This window comes from Canis lupus, chromosome 30, assembly GCF_011100685.1.
Source record: "Canis lupus familiaris isolate Mischka breed German Shepherd chromosome 30, alternate assembly UU_Cfam_GSD_1.0, whole genome shotgun sequence".
Classification (NCBI taxonomy): domain Eukaryota; kingdom Metazoa; phylum Chordata; class Mammalia; order Carnivora; family Canidae; genus Canis; species Canis lupus.
The window spans coordinates 29,464,581-29,489,487 of record NC_049251.1 but is presented as its reverse complement, the minus strand read 5'-3'; the positions used below and the strand labels follow the sequence as shown (position 1 = coordinate 29,489,487).

The 24,907-nt window shown below is 38.0% G+C and overlaps 1 protein-coding gene and 1 long non-coding RNA gene across 6 annotated transcripts in view; one reads left to right on the top strand and one right to left on the bottom strand.

Annotated features, from left to right (window-relative positions):
- Window positions 1–24,907, bottom strand: part of ZNF609 (zinc finger protein 609) — a 209,190-nt gene that overhangs the window by 45,165 nt on the left and 139,118 nt on the right. For all 4 annotated transcript variants that reach the window (XM_038580703.1, XM_038580702.1, XM_038580704.1 and 1 more), the window contains one exon: window positions 10,983–11,208. In XM_038580703.1, the coding sequence (XP_038436631.1) occupies window positions 10,983–11,208 (226 nt within the window). The remainder of the gene's footprint in view (window positions 1–10,982; window positions 11,209–24,907) is intronic.
- LOC111093416 lies at window positions 1,090–19,384 on the top strand. 2 transcript variants are annotated; one of them, XR_005381776.1, is made up of 4 exons: window positions 1,090–1,222; window positions 1,485–1,695; window positions 13,945–14,094; window positions 19,260–19,384. It is a non-coding gene; the product is annotated as an uncharacterized LOC111093416 (long non-coding RNA). The 2 variants fall into 2 exon arrangements; XR_005381775.1 differs by having other exon boundaries at window positions 13,990–14,094; window positions 19,260–19,380.

Genomic DNA, 24,907 nt, shown 5'->3' with positions numbered 1-24,907 from the left:
TAATGAAGTATCAGAAAAGGTGCAGAACAGCTTCTTGTTTCATAAAGCAGTCAGAGCCAGAGAGAAGAGAGAGAAAGAGGGAGTTCTTACTGGTATCATTAAGAGGCAACAGCAGCGACCTGGGAGCAAAGCTCTGCCTGAACCGGTCTGAAAACTACTGCTGTGGGAGAAAAGGCTGGTTGCCAAGTTTGTTAATAGCTTCTGCCCATCATTGTTACAGCAGCTTTATCAACCAGGGCAGGGCCAGGACCTGTTTTTAGCAGTGTAAGCACTGAGACCAGAGGGCTCAACAACATCTTCCAGCAGATCTCACCACAACCAATGAATGATTAACAAAGACAGTTCTCTTCTGTCCCACACAAATGATCACAGAATTGTAAATATCACAAATGAAAGGACCATAGAGATATGTGGACCAACCTCCTCATTTCACAAATGAGGACACTATGGCCCAGACCAGTAAAACAACCTTATCCTTTTACCTCTTGGAATCATAGGCCAAATCATATGCCATTTATACCAGACTGTATTTATTGCCTTAGTATCACTTACTGGGTTTCATACGTAAGTATTAGTAACTAAATTATTTTAAAGGATAACATTCATAACAAAATATGTATGTCTCTGAACCCATCTTAAAGTAACAACTGAAATATCAAAATAATCACATTTTAAGCAATCTTGCTCATCTGCCAAATCCATAGTCTGGCCAACTATACCACCCCACTGTGCTTTCCTGGGGTGAGGGAGGTGATGGGTGACAGTACACAAAAGGACATCTCTCTTCCTTGGATATTAGTTTATTTTACAATTTGTAAAATGAATCTCAAAAAAGTCCGTAACTGAAAATTTTCCTTAGGGCTTCAGGATTTAAGTATATGACAGTGGGCAGATAACATAATCTACAAAGGTATACAGACACGTAACTGCCCTAAAGCATCCCCTGGGAGTCAGCTGCTAGGTGGGAAAAATGTGTTGGCTGTTGTTTTGGGTGGGGGAGGGGTGGGAGAAAGTAAGTATTGATTTCCCTAATGTTTCCTTTGTGTGGCTGCTGTTGCCATGTGGTGGTCTGTTGCTATGAAGATTTGTGGTGCCAGACAATGGCTGCTAGACTCTTTATGACTCTCCTATTGGTGGAGCTGTTTCTGCCGGAGTCAGGCTAGTAAGTAATTGGCTAAGCAGTGGAGAAAGCATGGTCACTGTGCACCATTTCTTTCTCCAGGTAAGTGCTGCCTGAGGGAAGAGTGAAGGTGAAGGACTGTTAATTAGGTAAAGGAAAAAGAAAAACCAAAAGCTGAGAACCAGCATAACTTTCCAGTATAAATATCTTAAATTGGATACTTCATGGTTTCACACACATACTTCCCTACATCAGAATCACACAGAATATACCAAGGGTAACTATCAAGGTTACCATTTCCATGAAAGAAGATTAATGGACAGCCCCTTCTTTTTTTTTTATTTTTATTTTTATTTTTTTTTAGCAAGAAGGATAAAGACCTGAAGCTGGGATCTGCAATCAGATGAGGATGAAGAACTGCTGAGGCAGGTTCTCAGTGGAGCTACCACAGGCAAACTAACTTCCTGCTAAGCAAAACCACTGCCTATTACTCTGATAATGAGAAAACTGCAACCCACAGACCAAAGTACAAGGCTCAACCACAGAGTTTGAAGCAGGGCCAAATGTTCTCCCAGGTAACAGGCGCCAGAGTCATAGGAGTCACCTTGGGTCTGTGCAAATGTAGTTACTGAAGAAGGGTGGCTTCTTCACCCTCCCACACATTTATTCTTCTATCTCACAGTTTATTATTACGCTTCCAGAGTACATATTACATAAAGATCATCTAGCCCCTTTGCTGTCCAATATAGTAAATCACTAGTGACACATGACCATTTAAATTTAAACTTAATAAGAGTTCTTTTTTTTTAATTAATTTATTTATGAGAGACACAGAGAGAGAGATAGAGACAAAGGCAGAGAAAGAAGCATGCTCCATGCAGGGAGCCCGATGTGGGACTTGATCCCAGGACTCTGGGATCATGCCCTGAGTCAAAGGCAGACACTCAACTGCTGAGCCACCCAGGCATCCCAAATTTAAACTTAATAATCCTCAGTATCATGTGCCACATTTTAGGGTGCTCAGGATTACATGTGACTAGACTACCATTTTGGACAGCGTATTTCCATCACAAAAAGTTTTACTAAACAGTGCAAATCTAGCCCAAGCCCCCATAAATTAGAAATCTATGGCTAGGATAAGTTAAGAGACTTAACCAAATTAACACAAGCTAGCTAAAGTTACCATCTGTTCTAGAATCCAACTCTCTCAACGCTAGTTCAGATATTTGTTTTGCACTACTATGCCTTTAAGATACCATTAGTCCTTGAGACAGTTATTCTCAAATAGTTCCTGACACTCTTATAGTTTTTGAATAAAAATACGGAGATGAGGATACTTGTGCATATTTATTTAATGAGTACAGAAGTTGAAACTCCCTTCTCTTTACTAAATCTTTAAGCTAGAATGCAGCTTTGGAAGATGGGCCAAACTTACAGCTTTTCATTCCATACAGGGAGTTGTACTCGCTTCAGCTTCAAAAACATGGTCTTAGAGCCCTGTAACTTCTGTCTTTCTGATTTGGTGGTGGTGGTGGGGGGTGTCTTTCTGATATTCTGGTAAAGGCCAGACTGATTTCAGAGATATTTTAAGAGCAACTGGAGTGGAAAAGTGAACCCAGAGAAACGATATCACAACTTTTTAGCAGCAGAATCCCCTTCAAATATAGTTTCACAAAGAAGCCTAACATATAAATCACCCCAAAGTAGAACTATTCTGGGTTGTATGTGGTGGGGTAGCAAAGGTGGGGCCTGAGGCCTGCCCACTCAGCACCCCATACTCCTCTTATGACTGCTTCTGAGGCTCCTCCATGCTCAAGTTCCTCAGACTATAACTTCAAACCATTTCCTTTGAAAACACCTAAGGTTCTATCTCTGACTTTTCTAATTTCAAAAGATTGGTGGTGGAAGACAAGGAAGGAAGGAAGGGAGGGAGGGAGGGAGGGAGGAAAAGAAGAAAAAGAAGCAAGCAAGCGAGCAAGCAAACTCTTATTATTTTTAGTTAGTACATACCAAATGAACCTGAGAGAGGTTACCAAAAAATTATATTTTTATCTACATATCTAAAATGCATGGGCACAAGGCAGAGGCAGTTTAATCAAATATTTATCTATAGTTTTACTTTTCGTATGAAGACTGAACTAGTTCTTGGGGGAAATAAAATGATATATAAAATGCAATTTCTGGCTTTAGGTATCTTATAGTCTAATAAAGTAGAAAAGACACCTAGGAATCCTAGGTGGAAGGACGCCTGAGTGGCTCAGCAGTTGAGCATCTGCTTTTGGCTCAGGGCGTGATCCCAGAGTCCCAGGATCGAGTCCTGCATTGGGCTTCCTGCATGGAGCCTGCTTCTCCCTCTGCCTATGTCTCTGCCTATGTCTCTGCCTCTCTCTCTCTCTCTCTCTCTCTGTCTCACGAATAAATTAAAAAAAAAAAAAAAAAGGAATCCTAGGTGGAAACTAATAAGGATAGGCTTATATTTACTGTAGTCCTAAAAGGCTGCAAGAGAGAATACAGAACAAAAAAAATGTTTGAAGTAATGGCTGAAGACTCCCAAAATTTGAAAAAAGACAAAATTACAGATTCAAGAAGATGAATAAACCCCTAAACAGGATAAACACAAAGAAATCCACATCAGATACATCACAATCATAATCAAAATGCAGAGAAGTAAACAGGGGAAAGTGACACATTACTTATAGGGGAACAATGACTTAAGTGATTACATATTTCTTAGAAACCATGGAGGCTATAAAAAGGAAACAGAGCATTTTTAAAGTGTAAGAAGAAAAGAAATACAAATCTAGATGTCTGTATCCAGAAAAAATATCTTTTAGAATTAAGGTGAAATAAAGACATTCTCAGAGAATTAATAGCCAGTGAACTTGCTCCAAAAGAATTAGGAAGAGATTCAGATTTCAGACAGACGGAAAACAAGAGAGATACAACTGGAACACCAGGAATGAAGAAAGAGCAACAGAAATATTATATGGGTAAAAGTAATAAACTACTCTCTTGAGTTTTTTTTTTTTAAGATTTTATTTATTTATTCATAGAGACAGAGAGAAAGAGAGAGAGAGAGAGAGAGGCAGAGACACAAGCAGAGGGAGAAGAAGGGACCATGCAGAGAGCCTGACGAGGGACTCGATCCAGGGTCTCCAGGATCACACCCTGGGCTGCAGGCGGCGCTAAACCACTGTGCCACTGGGGCTGCCCTCTCTTGAGTTTTTAAAGTATATATCACATGACTGAAAGGGAAAATTCTCTAAAAATTGTCTGATGGGGTTTTCAATGTATTAAATGTAATTCATAGGACCAGGAGTTTACAAACTTTTTTAGTAAAAGACTACACAGTGAATATTTTTTACTCTGCAGGCCATATGGTCTTTGTTGTAATACTCTGCCACTCTAGTGCAAAGTGGCTGTAAATACATGAAATGAATACGCCTAGGTTCCAGTTAAACTTTATCTATGGGCAATAAAATTTGGATTTCATATAATCTTCACAAGAATAATATTCTTGTTTTGATTTTTTCCAACTGTTAAAAAACATTACCTGTTTTTGGCAATGAGCATAAGACAATTACAACATAAAGAAAGGGAGGGGAAAGGGTCTTACATAGTGGTAAGATTTCTACATTCCACTTGAGGTAGTAAAAATGTTCCAATTTTAAGTAGACTGTGGAAAATTGAATACATATATTATAATCCCCAAAATAACCAGTAAAACTATACAAAAAGATGAAGAATAGGGGTACCTGGGTGTAGGGTCATGAGTTCAAGGCTAATGTTGGCCTCCACGTTGAGTGTGGAGCTTGCTTAAAAAAAAAAAAAGATGAAGAATTAAAATTAAGAGTCAGAAATAACTCTAGGGAGGTGTGAGCCTAGAAAACAGGTAGAATGGTAATACAGTAAAACAGGTCATAAAAGTAGGCGTAATAAAGAGAAACAGAAGAGGGAAAGAAGCAAAATTTCAGGAAAAAGATTATTCTTTTTTAAACATTCTGAATTTAAGAAATCAGCTTCTGGTGATGTATAAAATGGGATTAGCCAAAAGGTCAAGTCTAGAGATAAAGATTTGGAGATTGTTCATATAAGGGAGACAGCTGGAGCCATGAATATAAAAGACTGCACTTCCTAAAAGAAGGCTGCTGAAGCAATGACTTCTGGGATTTACGACGTATGAAGGTTATGCAAAGTAGAGCAGCAGAGCAAGCTACCTGCTTCCCCTTCTTCCTTTGTGTGGGAAAACAATGTATCCAGTTAAAATACTACATTTCCTTGCAGAAAGGGTAGCCAATGAGATGTAGGCAGAAGTCTTAGATCTGGATTCTGGGAAAGCTTGTCAAAGGGAAACAGATTAGGTGGATGGCAGAAACTACTTTACTTTTCTCCTTCATTTTCAATCCTGGAAAGTAAATGTGATGTCTAGAGCTACATTAGAAATCTTGCAATGAAGATGTAACTTTAAGGAGCCTGGAACACTGATGACATTAGAAGTCATCACACTAACCCTGCACTGCCTACCATCAGAGTTTTCTTATATTAAATCATTATTACTTCATCTTCTGTTCCTAGCAGTCAAATCCCATTCTTAACGCAATGCTTCCTCAACTTTCCCCATTATGGCAAACATAGTACATGAAAATAATATATGTGGATAAGGCTGCTTGTCTAGGAGAAAGGAGTGGGGCACCAGTTGCCAAAGGCCCTCGCTAAAGGCCAACAGAACAGAACCAATATTTCAGCACCCTAAAACCCTTCTGGAATTTCTGACCTAATAAATACAAGGAGGAAGTACTGATACAAAGAAAATAACCAGTCAAAAAGACAAATGAGATTTTTGAGAGGTATGATAATGACAAGAGAGGAGAGTTTCAAGAATAGAGAAACAGTAGAGCTTCTAAAAGTCTAGGGCAGACTGAGAAAAGACCTTTGGAAAATTCATTGGTATAAGATTATTTCAGTCAAATGGTGGCAGAAGAAATCTGATGGCAAGAAGGTGCATGATACCGAGTAGGTAAAAAGAGATTGTAAACAGCAATAGCAAGCAGTGATGAAAAGGAGAGAGGTCAATAATTCAAAGGGGTAGCAAGGATGAGGAAAATACTTTCACTGTAAAAAACTGTTGCAGAGGGAAAGAATTTAAATACAAGGGGAAAGAATAAAGACGAAGAAGAAAGAATAGATAAATTCATGGTATAAAATCTTAAAGAATCTTCAGAATAAGGAGAGAAAAAGGAAATAATAGGACATAAAAATACATTTTAAGAAAGAAGAGGGAAGCTGGGAGGGTTTAGGTGGGTGTCTTTGATCCTAGCTGTTTAAGAGCATGAAAAGAAAATGAATTGGGCTAATGAATGAATCTTGAGAATGAGGTTAAGCATTGACAAATGTGAATGTAACAAGGTGATGAAGGAATTGCTAAGCAGTACTGCAAGCTCAACGTTAAGTCAGCTAGCATATACTTGCATCCAAAGCAACTGGATTTTGTGAATTCTTCCACTTGTCAGACTAGGATCAGGAGTTGAAAAATGCAGGTGGAGATCCCCTGAATGGGAGACTGGCAAGATAAGTAGTTTTGTTTTTCTGAGAAAACAAATTTATAAAAGTGTATAATGAAGTTTCATCATTGGTATTAATATTTTTTAGTTTTGATTTATGAAACTGTTCATTTTCAAAATATAATAGCCAATGGTTCTCCTATTTTTCACTCCAGTGCTCTTGCCACCATACCACAAATTCTTCCAGAAAGCACATTTGCTAAAGTAATGCTACACTTAGTGTGGCTGCTTAAAAGAGAAAACCTATAGCATCTCCTGGAATTCTTAAAGTTAGCCTTGCCTTTCTTAAAAACACCATAGAAGCCAGGAAGCAATTTTGTCTCAGCAAAAGAATATGTTCTGCCTTAAAGATTCTTATACATTGGGACATCGGCCTTCGGCTGAGGGTGTGATCCTGGAGTTCCAGGATCAGGTCCTGCATCGGGCTCCTGCATGGAGCCTGCTTCGCCTCCCTCTGCCTGTGCCTCTGCCTCTCTCTCTCTCTCTGGCTCTCGTGAGTAAATATATAAACTCTTAAAAAAAAAGAATAATAAAATCTTAAAAAAAAAAGAATAAAATCTTTAAAAAATAATATCTTTTTATTTGTTTATTTATTTATTCATGAGAACCAGAGAGAGAGAGAGAGAGAGGCAGAGGCACAGGCAGAGGCACAGGCAGAGGGAGGCGAAGCAGGCTCCATGCAGGAGCCTGATGCGGACCCGGTGCGGGATCCAATGTGGGACACACTCCCGGAACTCCAGGACCACGGCCTGAGCAGAAGGCAGGTGCTCAACCACTGGGCCACTCAGTGTACTCCCCAACAAAAAAAAGATTCTTATACATTGTTTCCAGGACCCTGGGTTAAAGTATGCCTTGTGAACTAGGAATGGACTTGGAACCCTGTTCTTTTGATTTTTTTTTTTTTTTAAGTGGCTCCACCTCCAGCATAGAGCCCATGGTGGGGAATGAACTCATGACCTCACTGAGATCAAGACCTGAGCTGAGAAAAAAGAGTTGGATGCTTAACCAACTGAGCCACCCAGGTACCCCTGATATTTTTATTTGAAGTGAGGTGGGACAAAATGAAATCAGGTAGAATCAGACCTCTGCAGAAGTGTTAAGTCTCAAAAAAGCCAAAGAAAACATTCCAAGTTATACTTGAGTCTTAAAAGTCCTAAGGTTGAGCCTAGTCAAGTAAGATCTTTACAGTGCTAGCTGTATTATGAACAGCCTAAAAAGAGGTAGAATCTGCAGGAATTTAAAGATGTTTCCAAGGCAAGGTTTGCACTATAAGCTAGGAAAGAAAGAAGCAACACTACAGGACAGGTAGGCAAAGAAACGAGGAAGAATTGAGGTCCTGACCCCTACACCTGTTCGCAGCAAGAAGGCTCAGTTCTACAAGGACCTCATAATCCTCCATTTCCCTCAGAGGCCAAACATTCACAGCTTCTCTCTAAGCTCTAAGGATTTTTCCATTTGAAGATAGTAGTTTTGCTATCTTTGCTGGGCAGAGACAGACAGAAGTACAAAGAGTCAGGTAGCAGACAAAAAGCCCAGAAGGCTGAAGGATTTTTTAAAAAAGTATCCATATATAGTTCTTATTATTAACTTGAGGACAGACTCAGTATACTAGATCTTATAGATCTGCAGAGAATGATCTTTGCAGGAAATCTCTGTCACCTGAAGATGAAAAGGAATGTAAACCAACTCTGATCCCAATTCAGACCTTTACCAACTGACAGTTCAGGTGAAGGCCCTCTGGGAGGGTCAGAAAGCAGAGTAGAGTATATAATTGCAGAACAGTTCTCTTTCCCTTGTGATGAATGAAAAAGAAAGAGGAAAGGTACTAAGCCCTGAAATGCAATATAATAAATGGGAGAAAATATGATATTAAAAAGTAAGAGAACTAAAAATCTTATAGGTATAAATTAGAGTGATCTCAAATCTGGTGACAGTAGTATGTATTCTGAGTTTCAGAGACAGTCTAGAATTTTGTAAAGTATTTGATATGGTTTCTAATTTCAAACTATTTTAGTATCCATTGGATATATGTTAACATAGATCTAGAAATAGCAATGACTAGAGGCACCTGGGTGGCTCAGTAGGTTAAGTGTCTGCCTCCAGCAAGGGTCATGATCCCAGGGTCCTGCATGGAGCCGCACATCAGCAAGGAGTCTGCTTCTCCCTTTGCCCCTCCCCTGCTCATGCTTGCTCATTTTCTCTCTCTCTGAAATAAATAAAATCTTTTAAAAAATAATTTAGAAATGACAATGACTAGATGTAAGCATTCATTCAAATAGTCTTGAAGGCCTACCATAGATGCCAAGTATTAAGTAATAGATATTCAATGATGAGCAAAATAGTCCCTGAGCTCACAGATTTCTAAAACATGGAAGAGACAGACATTATTAGAAAAATAAAATTATATAAAATTACAAACTGTGATAACTATTGTGAAATAAACTGCAGGGTGCATTCAAAATGTGTAACAGGGGAACTTAGTAATAAGCTGTCAGGTACAACCAGAGAGCCTTTCAGAAGAAATAATTTAAAAAGTGTGTGTGTGTGTGTGTGTGTGTGTGTGTGTGTGTGCGCGCATGCGCGCACGCGCACGCCCTAACATTTCCTTGGCAGGGAGGGAGAACAGGGATCCTCAGATAAAAAGGTATCCATTGTTCTCAGGAGAGTAAAAGGGTTAGCCTCATTTTCCTGCAAAGTTTTCGTCAGGTTCACATATATGAAAAGTATCTTGTCCTTGGAGAAAAGTCACCATTATGAAGATGGATAGAATAAATAGGCAGGAAATTGATGTCTTCTATCTTCAATATATTGAGGCAACAGGCCCTGAAGGTTGCTTGGTGTCACAGAGCTGTGGTCTGGACATGTTTGTTATTCCAACAGACTCTGTGGCTTTTTAGATGTTTGGTCATAGGCAGATGATTTTTAAAATTAGAGATAGCCACTTGTGATTTCCAGATTGTATACTGAATACACCTACCCAGAGTCAACTTCTAGGGTCAACCTCTCTCTCCATTGTCTCTGCATCAGTTTCTAACACAAAAGGATTTTTTTTTTTCTGGCATGACAATCTCAGGCACACTATAAAACCTCATCAGCAATGTTATTCTGAAAGCTGAAGCTTTACTATACTGCTGTTTAACAATGTGAAAGCCAAAAAACCACAGAATTTTTTATATATATCACCTCAATGCGTACTGCACGGTAGACTTTAAATAAATACTGAATCACAACAAAATATTCAGAGGAATAAACTTTGATTAGAAAGACCAGAATGAAACACCTGAATTTCCACAGGCAAACTGACAAGATAGCTTATGATAATTAGAAATAATGAGCTGTGCTCCTCTGGGCCTCTACACTCCAGAGTGAGGATGCTTTGAAAGTCTGGTTACTGATGCAGAGACTTGGTGGGACTGTGAGGCCCAGCCCCTCTTTAAACCACACATTCTTTAACAAGAACTTGGATTTTTTTTTTTATAAAAAGAATGTATGTGCTGAAATCAAATTGCCACAGATGGTACCAAGGGATCAGAAATACCTGGTGAAGTCCCTTTGCACCCCTATTTTTTCAGGTTTATGAACTTCCAAAATAGAAGAGATTCTATTCTCAGGGACAAATGGAACATACTAGAAGTCTGGATGTTAGCCTCAGGCAGAAGCACCCTACAGTGAACCAACTGCTTAGTGGATGCCTGAAAACAAGACCATGTGAACATTTCCCTGTTGCCTAGGCCTATAAAATCTGTACTAAGTGACAGATGCATCAAGTGGTGTGGGTGGCTGGGCAAAGAGGCAACCAGTGGGAAGTTACTGGCTGCACCGCCAGGTGTTAAAAAAAGGCAAGAGCTGCATATTCAATGAGCCAACACCAAGTCAATTTAAGGGTGACTGTTTTCTGTTTCCTTGACTCCAACAGCTGTCTTTTCATTATTTTATTCTCTTCAAGCCTGACCCAAAAGTTCATTTACATTCAAATTCTCCCATATAAAATGGTAAAGAGGAGTATGGAGAGTATAGACACAGTTTGAATTACCTGGCAAGTACTTATCGAATGACTGCTTAAATAGCAGGGCTAACACCGTTGATAGCTATGAAGGGGAGATAATTAATTTTAAAAAGTGGTAATCTTGAGAAGCTGGATGATTTCACCAAGAAGTATGCTGCAATCCTCTGGATAGGTATCACCAGCAGACTATGGTCACTTAAGACTCCTAAAAAATAATTGGTGTTGTTTACAACAATAAGCCCATGTTGGCAGAAGTAGGTTGAGAAGGGATGGGAAAGTCACATATAGCACTTACCATCTTCTGTTTCCTGCCACACGATGCCCTCGAGGTTGACACTTGTCCCAGGTTCACAGGGGCCCAGGCACTCAGGCTCTGTAGCTAGAGCCACATCACATGTGTTGACCCCAACTGATCGGGTACGAACCATGATCTGCTCACAGGGGGATGAGATGTCATTACTGACCACTGGTACCAAAAGGTGCAGTGGCAGCACCGCCGGTGTAGAGACAGGGGACTCCATCTGTGAGGAAAGAAAAGTAGTAGCTGAGTTGCAGAGAGAACATTTAGAGGAAATACCTTCTCTATATTTAATCTAGTCCTACATTCTTTCCTGCCAGTGTGGAAGGCTCTAAATATAAGACTTCGGTCCTTCCTTTCAAGTTCCAGCTCATGATACCACCACATATCTAGTGGTTTATATGGTTGGTGCAGCTCGATTTCTTATTAATGATCTTTCTCATAAACTGTGCTTAGCTAAAAGTGTATTAAAAAATCCTGTCTCATTTGAAAATCTCTAGTGACAGAGAACCACGTCCAGATTTCAACAATATTAGAGCACACAGACTGATGAGAAAGAAAAGCCTTCTAAGGCATGTTCCACCGCCACCACTGTTTCCCACCAATCTATCATTTGACAAATAATACATTAATTGGGTATAAAATCCAAGAACATGGGTAGGGATAAAGAAGGGGAGAAAATAACCAGATCCTAGGAATGTTACTTCAAGACTAGTGCTTTAATTCATCTTTAGCTAGGTGGACATCTACTTAAAAGTTATAGGAGGGCTAGGAGCAACCTGATGGGGGTTTCTAACCTGTAGAGATTACAGCAGTGACTAACTAGTTAATGAGAATAGCATTTTGGAGCCTGAATCTAACATCAAATTTATCTTTAAGAAACAGCAGGTGCTGTTACTATCCAGAAGCCAATTCATGGCAGTCTGCAGATGAAGTTGATTATGCACACACAGAAATAGGAGAACACAAAAACCAGAAATCTACCTCTAGAATTCGAACCTCTCACACGAATGCAGTTTCTTAGAAACCAAGAATTCAATATATCAACAGTTAAAAGTTATAATAAAGAGGGTAATAATCCCTTAACTTTTTAAAATCCTAGCATTTATCAGACTGATGAAAGTACTGTCTATAGGGCCCAAATCCTAACTGAACACAGTGTCCTGCACATGCAACAGTGCTCAATTCACACACTGACAAATCTTCCCTGAAGATTAAGTATGACACCAATCAATAGACTTAAAAATGAGAGTCTTCTTCCCCTTGTGAAATATTTTTTTTCTTAAAGGTTTATTTATTTCGAGGGGGGGCGGGGAGAGCAAGCACAAGTGAGCGGGGGAGGGACAGAGGAAAAGAATCTCAAGTAGACTCCCTGATGAGCTCAGAGCCCTAGGTGGGGCTCCAATGAGAGGCAGGGCTCTGTACCATGACCGTGAGATCATGACCTATGCCAAAATCAAGTCAGATGCTCAAATGACTGAGCCACCAGGTGCCCCATAAAAGATTTTTTAGTACAGTTTGAGTACTCCTTCAATGGACCTACATCCAGACAGCCACAAATGCATCCATAATCCAAGCTACTAGACAGTTATGCAACAGAACTCTGGTTTTACTGAATGACCACTGCTCTACCTATAATCCACTTCTCTCCTCTTGACACATACACACACTCCTGGTCTCAGATACTACTCTAGAAGCTGAGATCTGGGTATTGCCTCTACTCTATGCAGTTAGCTCTCCATTTTTTGGCTTAGAAGTCACAGTTATTTGTGAATCATCACTGCCAGATTCCACTGAATGCTAGAATATGGATTGTTTTAAAGATTTTATTTATTTATTCATCACACACACACACACACACACAGGCAGAGACACAGGCAGAGACACAGACAGAGGAGAAGCAGGCTCCATACAGGGAGCCTGATGTGGGACTTGATCCCGGGACTCCAGAATCACGCCCTGGGCCAAAGGCAGGCACCAAACTGCTGAGCCACCCAGGGATCCCCTAGAACATAGATTCTGATGAATTCTGGTACCTGAGAAGCTGTCAAAACATTATCCCTATCTGCTTGTTGGCATGCATCCACCTCCTATCCCCCTCCCCATACGTCCCTAACTCCACCTCTTTTATAAAATGAAATGGAAGTCAAAACCCATACAATGAATTTTCTGCATTATGGTCAATGCCAACAGGCATTTTTGCTTTCTTTTTGCACTTCTGAAAATCAGGCATTCATCATTTAATTTGGCAACCTTCTTGGGATGTGGTAGGTCCCTGAAAGACCTTTAAAATTTCTATGCACAGATCAGAAAGTAAAAACAGAAAACATAAGCTCAACTCTTTACTACCCCTGTGTATAGCTGAAATCTGAGTCTAATCATCAAGCTCTTTCAGGAACTCTTCAAGAAGGTTGCTCATATCTCTTTGGAAGGAAGTTTCCTGGAGATTTTACCCTTGAGAATTACTAAAAAGAGAAAATTAGATACAGAGTACACAGATCATCTTTACTCTTGGCCTCACCTCTGTTTTGTATTTTTTCTCCTGGGGAAGACCTGAGACAAAAACAATTTCACAATCAGTATATGCATTTTCTTTGCTTAGAGTTTGTTGTCTTTTTTATATCATTCTTTTACTAGCAAGAGAAATTCCTTCAAGGTCTTCTTTCTTGGACAGATTGGCCTGAACCTTAAGTCACTCCTCTGAACTTTCTGACTACCTCACTTGAGCATGTCTTGTTGCAACCTGTTCCATTGATGAGACAGCAATCCTAAACACAGAAGGAGGAGATATATATATATATATATATATATATATATATATATATATATATATTATACACACACACACACACACACACACACACACTCTCTCTCTCTCTCTGGGGACTTACATATGTATATATATTCCCTATATATACATATATTCTCTCTATATATACATATATTCTCTCTCTCTCAGGCATCAAGGACAGCTGTATCTAGAACTGGTTTCATTTCCTGCTAGGTTATGCAGTGTCTCTGGGAGGCCAAGGAGAAGGGAAGCTACTAACACTGTAAATAAAACCAAGCCCTCAGTTCTGTACCGGCAGATCCTGAAAACGTCTAAGATGTAAGTAAGAGACACTCTTGTTGCGCGCAGTTTGCCAAATTAAATCCTGCTACAGAATATGTACAGAGAAGGAACTTAGCAGAAATGATTAAATAGAAAAACAGAATTAATATACAAAGCTGATTAACACGTATACGGACCAAACTACTCTTATTGGTCAGAGGTACTAAGTAGAATTCAAGATCTCTGTGTGAGGATGACTTTATTTAGTCAGTTAATTAAAAGAGATTTTTTGAGGGGTGGGAAGAAGTAAAGAAATCCACCTATGGGTTTAGAACCACTCAGTTTCCTACTTTGCAACAGAAATCTGAGGAGAAATCATAGAGCAGCACAATAATGTTTAATTACAGCTCAAGCTCTGCTAATTATCATTTGGTCACGTCTATAATCTACATTAAGCCATAGTGCATAATAAGCAGCTCTGTGATATTCATCTAATAACCTAGATGGCTTTATGGGATTTCATATTCTACTATTCACTGGAACAGCTTCATTTACCATTCTCCAGGAAAGGATAAAAATCAGAAAAGGACTTATTTTGCCACCTTTTCCATATACCTAGGATACAAAAGCAGGAATTGTCAAGGGACTGGTGCCAGCAGGGAAAATTAAGTAACGGGAATATAAAAAGTTAAGGTCATTAAATATCTTAATAGCTACAACAACCATAAAAGCTGGGCCAATTCTTGGTCTCTGAAATGCCAAGGAGTGCCACCAGGGCTCCTGGGACTCACTGAATAGGGAGATAAAACAACAAAACAAAAGAAAAACCTGAAAAGAGAGAATTTAAAAATGGAAATATCGTAAGTTTCCCAATAGTTCATGTCCTTTATTTTTTAATGATACTTCTTTTCAATTCACCTTTAGATATTAGTCTTAATAGCACCTATTAGAGATCTAAGTGCTGATAGGCAGGTGACACAGAAATGAGGACTGGAGAGAATAAAGAAAGGCCAGAGCCATTAATCTCCCCTCAAGAAGTAATTATACACTGACTTCAGCTGCCTCCCACACATGAGAGGAACTGATGGAAGAAAAATTTCAAGGCTGCAACATAATTTGGGGGGATAGAAAATGTAGCAAAGAAATGTTTGGGACAGATCTTTCCCCCTCCCCTTCACAAATATGAGTCTGATATCTTCACCTTCACAGTCAAAAGGTGGAGAGGAAGACTGTTCTACTGACAACTGCTATAACTCTAAGAAACTCCTTTTATCCAAGAATGAAAGATAATCGGAAATAATGGTTAGATAAATGTTCAGATATATTCAGAATGATCAGAGAAGATTATATAGAAAGCAGAATGTCATCAAATATACATTAATAGCTATGTTCTCTTTTTTTGATAATTTCAAATGTCCTTCAAGATTTTACAGTGACTCAGCATCAGCAATGCTAACAATAATCTAGGTTCCTGATTCATGGATGAAACATGTAGGTACTCCCCTAAAAAACTTGTTTGGCTCACAAAATTTTTGTTGTGGGGTTTTGTTGTTGTTGTTTTTGAGAGAGAGTGAGTGCTGGGGAGGGGGTGAGGGAGAGAAAGAATCTTGAGCAGGCTCCATCCAGTTCAGAGCCCAGCATGGGGTTCAATCTCATGACCCTGAGATTACAACCAAGCCGAAATCAAGAGTTTGATGCTTAACCAACTGAACCACCCAGGTACCCTTATGGTGGGTTATTAAAAAGAAGAACAAGTATTTATTTAAAATCCCATTTATCAATTTTATTTATTTATTTTTTTTGAGAGAGAGAGAAAGAGAGGGTGGGGGAGACAGGCAGAGGGAGACAATCCCAAGCAGACTCTGCTGAGTGGGGAGCCTGATGGGAGACTCGATCCCATGGCCTAGAGATCATGACTCCAGAAGAAATTAAGAGTCACTCAACTGCTGAGCCACCAAGGCATCCCCCATTTATCAATTTATTGGTCTCTCAAATTAAAATACAGAGAAAAAAAATCCTCAGTTATTTGAACTGCCTCCTATTGACTGAGATTTTGAGATAAAATAAGTGTACTGTATTTTCTTAAAGATTATCTTTGCTTATCCTTGAAGATCAGTAATTGCTTGTTTGCAAGAGCCCGGCAGGTAGAAATCATAGAATGAGGATGGAGGGAGATATCTGAATTCCTCCATTCCATAAAGCTAAAGCTCTTGACAGAATGCAGAATATTCCAAGTAAATCACAAAACAACACAACAGGGGATCCCTGGGTGGCGCAGCGGTTTAGCACCTGCCTTTGGCCCAGGGCTCGATCCTGGAGACCTGGGATCTAATCCCACGTCGGGCTCCCTGCATGGGGCCTGCTTCTCCCTCTGCCTATGTCTCTGCCTCTCTCTCTCTCTGTGTGGGACTATCATGAATAAATAAATAAAATCTAAAAAACAAAACAAAACAAAACAAAACAAAAACAAAACAAAAAAAACCCCACAACATTTAAATATTAGTGAAGGAGGAAATCACCTCCTTTTCAAACACTCTTTGACCCTGACTGTTGGTAGGAAGGAAGGTAGAAAAGAAGAAGGGAAAAGAAAGCAGAGGCTGCAGGTCTGCTGAGCTTCCAGATTTCACTTAAGATTGCTTTGAAAAAGAATTTGATTGTAACTCTGGTTAATTTCCAAGACATCTTGTAGCAGAAGGCAAGGAAGAAAAAGCAAAAAAGAAAGACACGGTAGCTTGCTCCATAACCAGCCATCCAACAGTTCTTTGAAGCTACATACTATTATTCACAGAAGACTTACTTTAGCACTCAATTTTAGCCAATCAGCGCCTGGTCAAGGTCAGCAGTGAAGCTGCTCCAGTCTGTACTTCTATAGAAAATGCAAGTGCAAGTGAACATACAATTTGAAGACTGTAAGACTGGCCATAAGGAGTTCTCCTGCAATGATCCCTATAGAATCTCAGGCTCAAACCCGAAAGACCTCTTCTGGTAAAGAGGAGATAGCAGATCAAAAGACCCTAATAATTTAAGCCTGTCTAACTTTCCAGTGTGTGGGGATGGATATATTATGTTGGAAGTATAACAAAGGAAGAAAAAATATCATAAATGAAATCAGTGCATAACACAAATCACATGGCACTGTCCATACTATGACAAAGGTTTTGCTGAAAGAAGCATCTATTCTGCTCTTCTAAGTCTTCTCACTCCATAATCTCCTGCCTTCTTGAAATTCACCACATTGTCCTTCAGCAAAGCTATTAACTTTGCAGTTGATGAGTGATGATAGGGTCCTAGGTACTACCTCTGAAACTATTTTTTTCCACAGAAGGTTGATGATCCCTCCCATTTCTGTATTGTTCCAAGGGAAGCACTAGAATCAGCTTTTCAAGAATAAAGAATGAGAAAAATTCATTCTTTGGCTATACTATTTCCTTTCCTGAACACAATTCTTACCTCCTTTCACATTCTCCTTTCCTAAAAAGTCAGGACTGGAGATGGTCATCTCTAACTCCATTTTCTTACCCCGTAGGATACAAAAACAGAAAAAAAAAAAAAAAAATAACCCACAGACAAAATAAGGTGAATACAACAGAAAGCTAAAGCCTTTTTTTGAATCATTCAGAATCATAGATATCAGTAGAAGAGTCTCAATTTTTTTTTAATTTTTTATTTATTTATGATAGTCACACACAGAGGCAGAGACACAGGCAGAGGGAGAAGCAGGCTCCATGCACCGGGAGCCCGACGTGGGATTCGATCCCGGGTCTCCAGGATCATGCCCTGGGCCCAAAGGCAGGCGCTAAACCGCTGCGCCACCCAGGGATCCTGAAGAGTCTCAATTTAACCTATATCATGGATGGACAAATTGTACTAAAGAACCTAATCATCATTTATATTGACGGTCCCATTAGATAACATGAGAATTCTGAATTGAGGCATCACAAACCACATCTTGTTCTGTAGTAGCTTGGGAAGGAGAAATAGGAATGATTCTTCCTACTTCAAGGTAGCTGTTTTTAAATACTTTGGTCTTGGGAAACCTTCATAGTCTTAAAAACAGAGAATCTTACAGAGCTTTGATTTTTACAGGATTTATCAGTTGATATTTACTGTACTAGAAATTAAAAGTGAAAGATTCTAATGTACTAAAACAGCTAATGATTTTGAGGGGTGCCCGGGTGGCTTAGTTGGTTGAACTTCCAACTCTTGGTTTTGGCTAAGGTCATGATCTTGGGTCCTGGGATCAAGCTCCCACGTTGGAGTCCATGCTCAGCATGGAGTATGCTTGGGATTCTTTTTCCCTCCCCCTCTGTTCCTTCCTCTGCTCATGCACTCTCTCATAAACAAACAACAGACAAATAAAATATTAAAAAAATAAAACTACTAAAGATTTTTGAAATGACAAAATTAGAGCCACACAGAACATATTAGTAGTTGTCAGGAAGAAGGGTTGGTGGGAGATAGAAAAATTGAGTATGGCTAGAAAGAGCAACACAAGGGATCCTTAATGCTCCAGTAATGGAGCTGTTCTGTATTTTGACTGTGTGGGAAATAATCCAGGCCTACACATGATAAAATTGCACAGAACTAAATATGCGTACACACACACACACACACACAAGTGAGCACAAGTAAAATAGAGGAAACCTTAACAAGATAGGTGGACTGCATTACTGTCAATATCCCTGTTGCAATACTGAACTATACCTCTGCAAGGTGTTACCATTAGAGGAAACTAGGTAAAGGGCACATGAAATCTCTCTGAATTATTTATTACAACTATTAATTATCTCAAAATTAAAAGATAAACAAAAAATTGAAGACCCCAAAGAGCTCTGATGTGAAATAGATCTATTGATATTCATCATACTAGAACTTAAAAGAAAAAAATTGGGATGCCTAGGTGGCTCAGTGGTTGAGTATCTGCCTTCATTCAGCTCAAGAGACTGATCCCAGGGTCCTGGGATGGAATCCTGCATTGGGCTCCCCACAGGGAGCCTGCTTCTCCCCCTGCCTATGTTTCTGCCTCTCTCTGTCTCTCCTGAATCAATAAACAAAAGCTTTAAAAAAAAAAAAAAGAAAAAAATTGATAAGCATTAACTTGTTTTAAATGACATTTAAAAACTTATTATATATGAATATATGTAACATTTTAAATAAAAATAGCTATACTTTTTCAAAAGAAAAGGGAAAAAAGAACAGTGGCATTGATTTACATTTTGCAGATCTCTTCAATGGCTGGTTTAATAGAAGACTGCTAGATTCTCATGTCTGTTTCTGCATTCAATCTGTTGGTGAAATGTGTTGAACTATATAAAGAAAACCGGCCTCACACAAATTTTATATATGTATCCTTTTCAGATAATTGTGGTTATTCTTTGATAGGACACCAAAACTGAACAAATGATAGTTCTTAAAGGTTAGTGGCTATGTGGAATCTGAAACTGTATCAATGAACTTTTTGTACTCTGTTACATTACAATCTATTGGTCTGTCTAGTACTTTGAATGCTTCTTTTACCCATGCATGATTTTCAACATCATATATTAGTCATTTGGAAAATACTGGTTCACTGAGTTATACAGCTCTTTCAAATACTGACACATTCCATTAATATAAAAAAGTCATATTGCCTCTGAGCTCATCAGAACCCTTTACAAACTGGTAGGCTGTCAAACTAATGGGTGGGGGGAGCAGACGCAAATTTTCCAAAATTACAATATTTGCTTGAAAGCTTGTATTTTATCATTAATAACAAATGGTGTCAATTATTTTCCTTGGAGTAACTGGCTCGTTTCATTTACTTTTAAGAAAATATCTGCCAAGTACCCAACTCTGAATACCTATACTCTGTCAGTTGTTCTTTCAAGTAAAAATGACATTCCATAATATAAGTGACTAGGTCAGCTTGCAACTCAATTGCAAAAGTACTTTACCTAGAGAAAAATATCATACTTTGGCATGCAGCAGTATGTGTACTTCCCATTTTGTCACATACAACATAAAATGACATGTATTCAAGAGGTGAGATTTAATATATATAAAAAGATATTTTAAAGAGAAACTAGCTTTTAAAGACTTTTTTTAACCTTTTGACCTCCTTCACTCATTTCTGCCACCCCTACTCCCACATATAAGAGAGATCATGTATTTGTCTTTCTCTGTCTTAAGAGCCAAGATCCCCCCCACCATTTTTTTAATGGCTGATTTTTTGTTTTTTATTTAAGTATAGTTGACATATGAAAATGGCAAGATTTAATTCTTGTGGCCCAATAATATTCCACTGTATATATATATATATACCATGTCTTCTTTATCCATTCCCTCATTCATGGATTCTTAGCTTGTTTCCTTATCTTGGCCACTCTAACTAATGCTACAATAAACATGGGGGTACTTTTATCTTTTAGTGATTTTATTTTCTTCAGATAAATACCTAGAACTGAAATTGCTGGATCATTTTGTAGTTCTATTTCCATTTTTTTGAGGAACTTCCATATGTTTTCCATAGTGGTTGCACCCATTTACTTTCCCACCAACAGTGAACTTTTTTCCACTTCCTAACCAATATTTGTTAATTTTTATTGTTTTGGTAATAGCCATTCTAATAGGTGTTGAAGTGATAACATTGTGGATTTGATTTCCCTAATGATTAACGATGTTGAAAATCTTTTTATATACTTGTTGCCCATATGTATGTCTTCTTTGGAAAAATGTCTATTCAGATCTTCTACCCAGTTTTAAACGGATTCTTTCTTTTCTTTTCCTTTCCTTTCCTTTCCTTTCCTTTTCTTTTCTTTTCTTTCTTTTGCTGTTGAGTTGTATGAATTCTTCTTATATTTTGGATATTAGCCCTCCCTCTCTCTCTGTAAAGTGTATATGTATGTGTGTGTGTGTGTGTGTGTATGTAAAGTAACAGACTATATATATAATATATATATATATATATATAGCAAATATTTTCTCCCATTCAGCAAGCTGTGTTTCCATTTTGTTGATGGTTTCCTTTGCTATGCAGAAGTTTTTATTTTGATATAGTTCTACTTGTTTATTTTTCCTTTTATTGCTTTTGCTTTTGTTGTCAGATTCAAAAAAATCATTGCCAAGACCTATGTCAAAGAGCTTACTGCCTATGTTGTCTATCATCTAGGAGTTTTATGGTTTCAGGTTTTACATTCAAGTCTTAAATCCATTTGGGGTTAATTTTTGTGTATGCTGTAAGATGGATGTTCAAGTTTCACTCTTTTACATGTGGCTGTCCAATCTTCCCAACACCAATTACTGAAGAGACCGTTCTTTCCCCACTGTATGTTTTTGGCTCCTTTGTCATAAATTGACCATATATGCCTGGGTTTATTTCTGGGCTTTCTATTCTGTTCCAATGATCTATTGTTTCTATGCCAATACCATTCTGTTTTAATTACTGCAGCTTTTTAACGGAGTTTAAGATCAAGGAGCTTGATGCCTCCAGCTTCATTCTTCTTTCTCAAGATTGCTTTGGCTATTTGGAGTCTCTTGTGGTTTCATACAAATTTTAGGATTATTTGTTCTAGTTCCATAAGAAATGCCATTGGAATTTTGAAAGCAATTACACTCAATTTGTAGACTGCTTTAGGTAGTATGGACATTTTAATAATACTGAGTCTTTCAAATCATTAGCATGGAATACTTTCCATTTACTTGTGTCTTTAACTTTTTTCATTAATGTCTTGTAGTTTTCAATATATAAGTCCCTCACCCCCCCTTGGTTAAATTTAGTCCTATTTTATTCTTTTTGATGCAATTGTAAATGGGATTGTTTTCTAAAATTTCTCTTTCTGATATTTTGTCATCAGTGTATAGAAATGCAATAGATTTGTATCCTGCAACTTTACTGAACTCATTTACTAGTTCCAACAGTTTTTTTAATGGAGTCTTTAGGGTTTTCTATATATACCATGTCATTTGCAAATAGTGACAGTTTTTTTACTTTCTCCTTTCCAATATGGATGTCTTTTCTTTTCTTTTCTTATATAATTGCTCTGGCTAGGACTTCATCTATTATGTTGAATAAAAGAGGTAACAGGGATCCCTGGGTGGCACAGCGGTTTAGCGCCTGTCTTTGGCCCAGGGCGCGATCCTGGAGACCCGGGATCAAATCCCACATCGGGCTCCCGGTGCATGGAGCCTGCTTCTCCCTCTGCCTGTGTCTCTGCCTCTCTCTCTCTCTCCTCTCTCTCTCTCTCTCCCCGACTATCATAAATAAATAAAAATTAAAAAAAAAAAAAAGAGGTAACAGTGGGCATTCCTGTCTTGTTCTTCATCTTAGGGGAAAAGCTTTCAGCTTTTCACCATTGAGTATGATATTAGCTAAGGGCTTGGCACATATAGCCTTTTTTATGTTGAGGCATGTTTCTTCTATACCCACTCTGTTGAGAGTTTTTATTATAAACAGATAATGAATTTGTCAAATGCTTTACCTGCATCTACTGAGATGATCATATTATAATTTTTACCCTTCTTTTTGTTAATGTGTTTTATAACACATCTGCAGATGTTGAAACATGTTTGCATCCCTGGAATAAATCCCACTTGATCATAGTATATGATACTTTTGAACTGTTGAATTTGGTTTGCTAATATTTTGTGAGGATTTTTGCACTTGTGTTTATCAGGCATAATGGCCCATAATTTTTTCTTGTGGTGTCCTTGTTTGGTATCAAGGTAATGTTGGCCCCATAAAATGAATTTGAAAAACTGTATTCTAAAATAGTATTCTAAAAATAGAAAAGGTAGTGGATTAATCATATATAAGGCTAATATAAAGGCTAAAAGACAAAAGTAGGAAAAATAATTGTGATTACAATAATTAGTTAAGGGATACACAAGCTAAAAAGATGCAAAATGTGACAACAGCAACAAAACCTGGGTAGGGGGAGAGTAAAAATGTTAAGCTTTAGAATGGGATCAATTTAAAATAGATTGTTATAGATATAGGTTACATAGATAGGCCTCACAGTAGCCTCAAAACAAAACCTACAGTAAATACACAAAGAGAAAGAGAAAGCAATATAAGTATACCACTAAAGAAAGTCATCAAACCACAAAGAAGAGAGTAAAAGAAAGGAACAGAGAGGAACTACAGTAGCAGCCACAAAACAATTAACAAATGGCAATAAATACCTAACAATAATTATTTTAAATTATTTGTATTTTTTTAATTGAAGCATAGTTGACACACAATGGTATTAATTACGAATTATCAAGAATTACTTTAATTGTAAACAGACTATGGGCAGCCCCCAAGGCTCAGTGGTTTAGTACCGCCTTCAGCCCAGGGCATGATCCTGGAGGCCCGGACCCAGTCTCACCAGGCTCCCTGCATGGAGCCTGTTTCTCCCTCTGCCTGTGTCTCTGCCTCTCTCTCTGTCTGTGTCTCTCATGAATAAACAAAATCTTTTAAATAAATAAATAAATAAGTAAATAAATAAATAAATGTAAGTAGAGTAAATTTTCTAATCAAAAGACACAGAGCAGCTCGATGGATGAAAAAAGAAGACTCATCTATATGCTACCTATAAGAGGCTCCCTTTGAATGTAAGAACGCACAGGGGCGCCTGGGTGGCTCACTCAGTTAAATGTCTGTCTTTGGCTCAGTGTGATCCTGGGGTTCTGGAATTGCCCTTTGCCCCTCCTTCTGCTTTGTGCTCTCTCTCTCTCTCTCTCTCTCTCTCTCATAAATAAATAAATAAATAAATAAATAAATAAATAAATAAAATCTTAAAAAAAAATCTAAGAACACATAGATTCAAAGTGAAAGATTGGTAAAGATACTCTATGTTGGAATGGCTATACTTATACCAGACAAAATAGACTTAAAAAAAAATAAACTCTATGCCCAACATGGGGCTCGAACTTACAACTCTAAGATTAAAAGTCATAGCCTCCCTAAGTATAACAGACTTTAAAACAGAGACAAAGATGGGCATTACATGATAAACAGGTCAATCCAATAAGAGGATATAATATTTGTAAATATTTATGCCAACAGAGGAACAGGACCTAAACATGTAAAGCAAATATTAACAGACATAAAGGGAAAAACAGATAGCAAGATAGTAATAGTAGAGGAGTTTACTATGCCACTTACATCAGTGGATAGATCATTCCACAGAAAATCAATAAGGAAATACCAAGCTTAAATAATACTTTAGACCTGATGGAGTTAACAGATATATACAGAACATTCCATCCAAAAGCAACAGAATACACGTTTTTTTCAAGGGCATATGGAACATTTTCCAGGAGAGATCATATGTCAGGCCACAAAACAAGTCTTAATAAATTTAAGAGGACTGAAATCTTACCAAGTATCTTTCCAAGTACACTAGTATGACACTAGAAATCAACTACAAATGGAAAACTGGGAAATTCACAAATATGTGGAGATTAAACAACATGAAAAAACAATGGGTTAAGAAAAAGTGAAAAGAAAAATAAAAAAAAATACCTTGAGACAAATGAAATGTAAATATACCAAAATTTCTGGGATGCAGCAAAAGCATTTTTAAGAGGGAAGTTCACAGTAATAAAATAAAAGTCTTAAATAAACAAGTAGGAACTAGAAGCTATAAGGGATTAGAAAAAGAGCAAATGAAGTACAAAGTTAGGAGAGGAAGGAAATAACAAAGATTAGAGCAGAAATAAAGACTAAAAAGACAATAAAGATCCATGAAACGAAGAGGTAGTTTTTGAAAAGATAAACAAAATTGGTAAGACTTCAGCTAGACTTATGAGACATACAGAGACAGAGAGACAAAGAGAAGGAGAGAATTCAAATAAAATCAGAAATAAAAGACGACATATTACAACTGACATCACCGAAATACAAAAG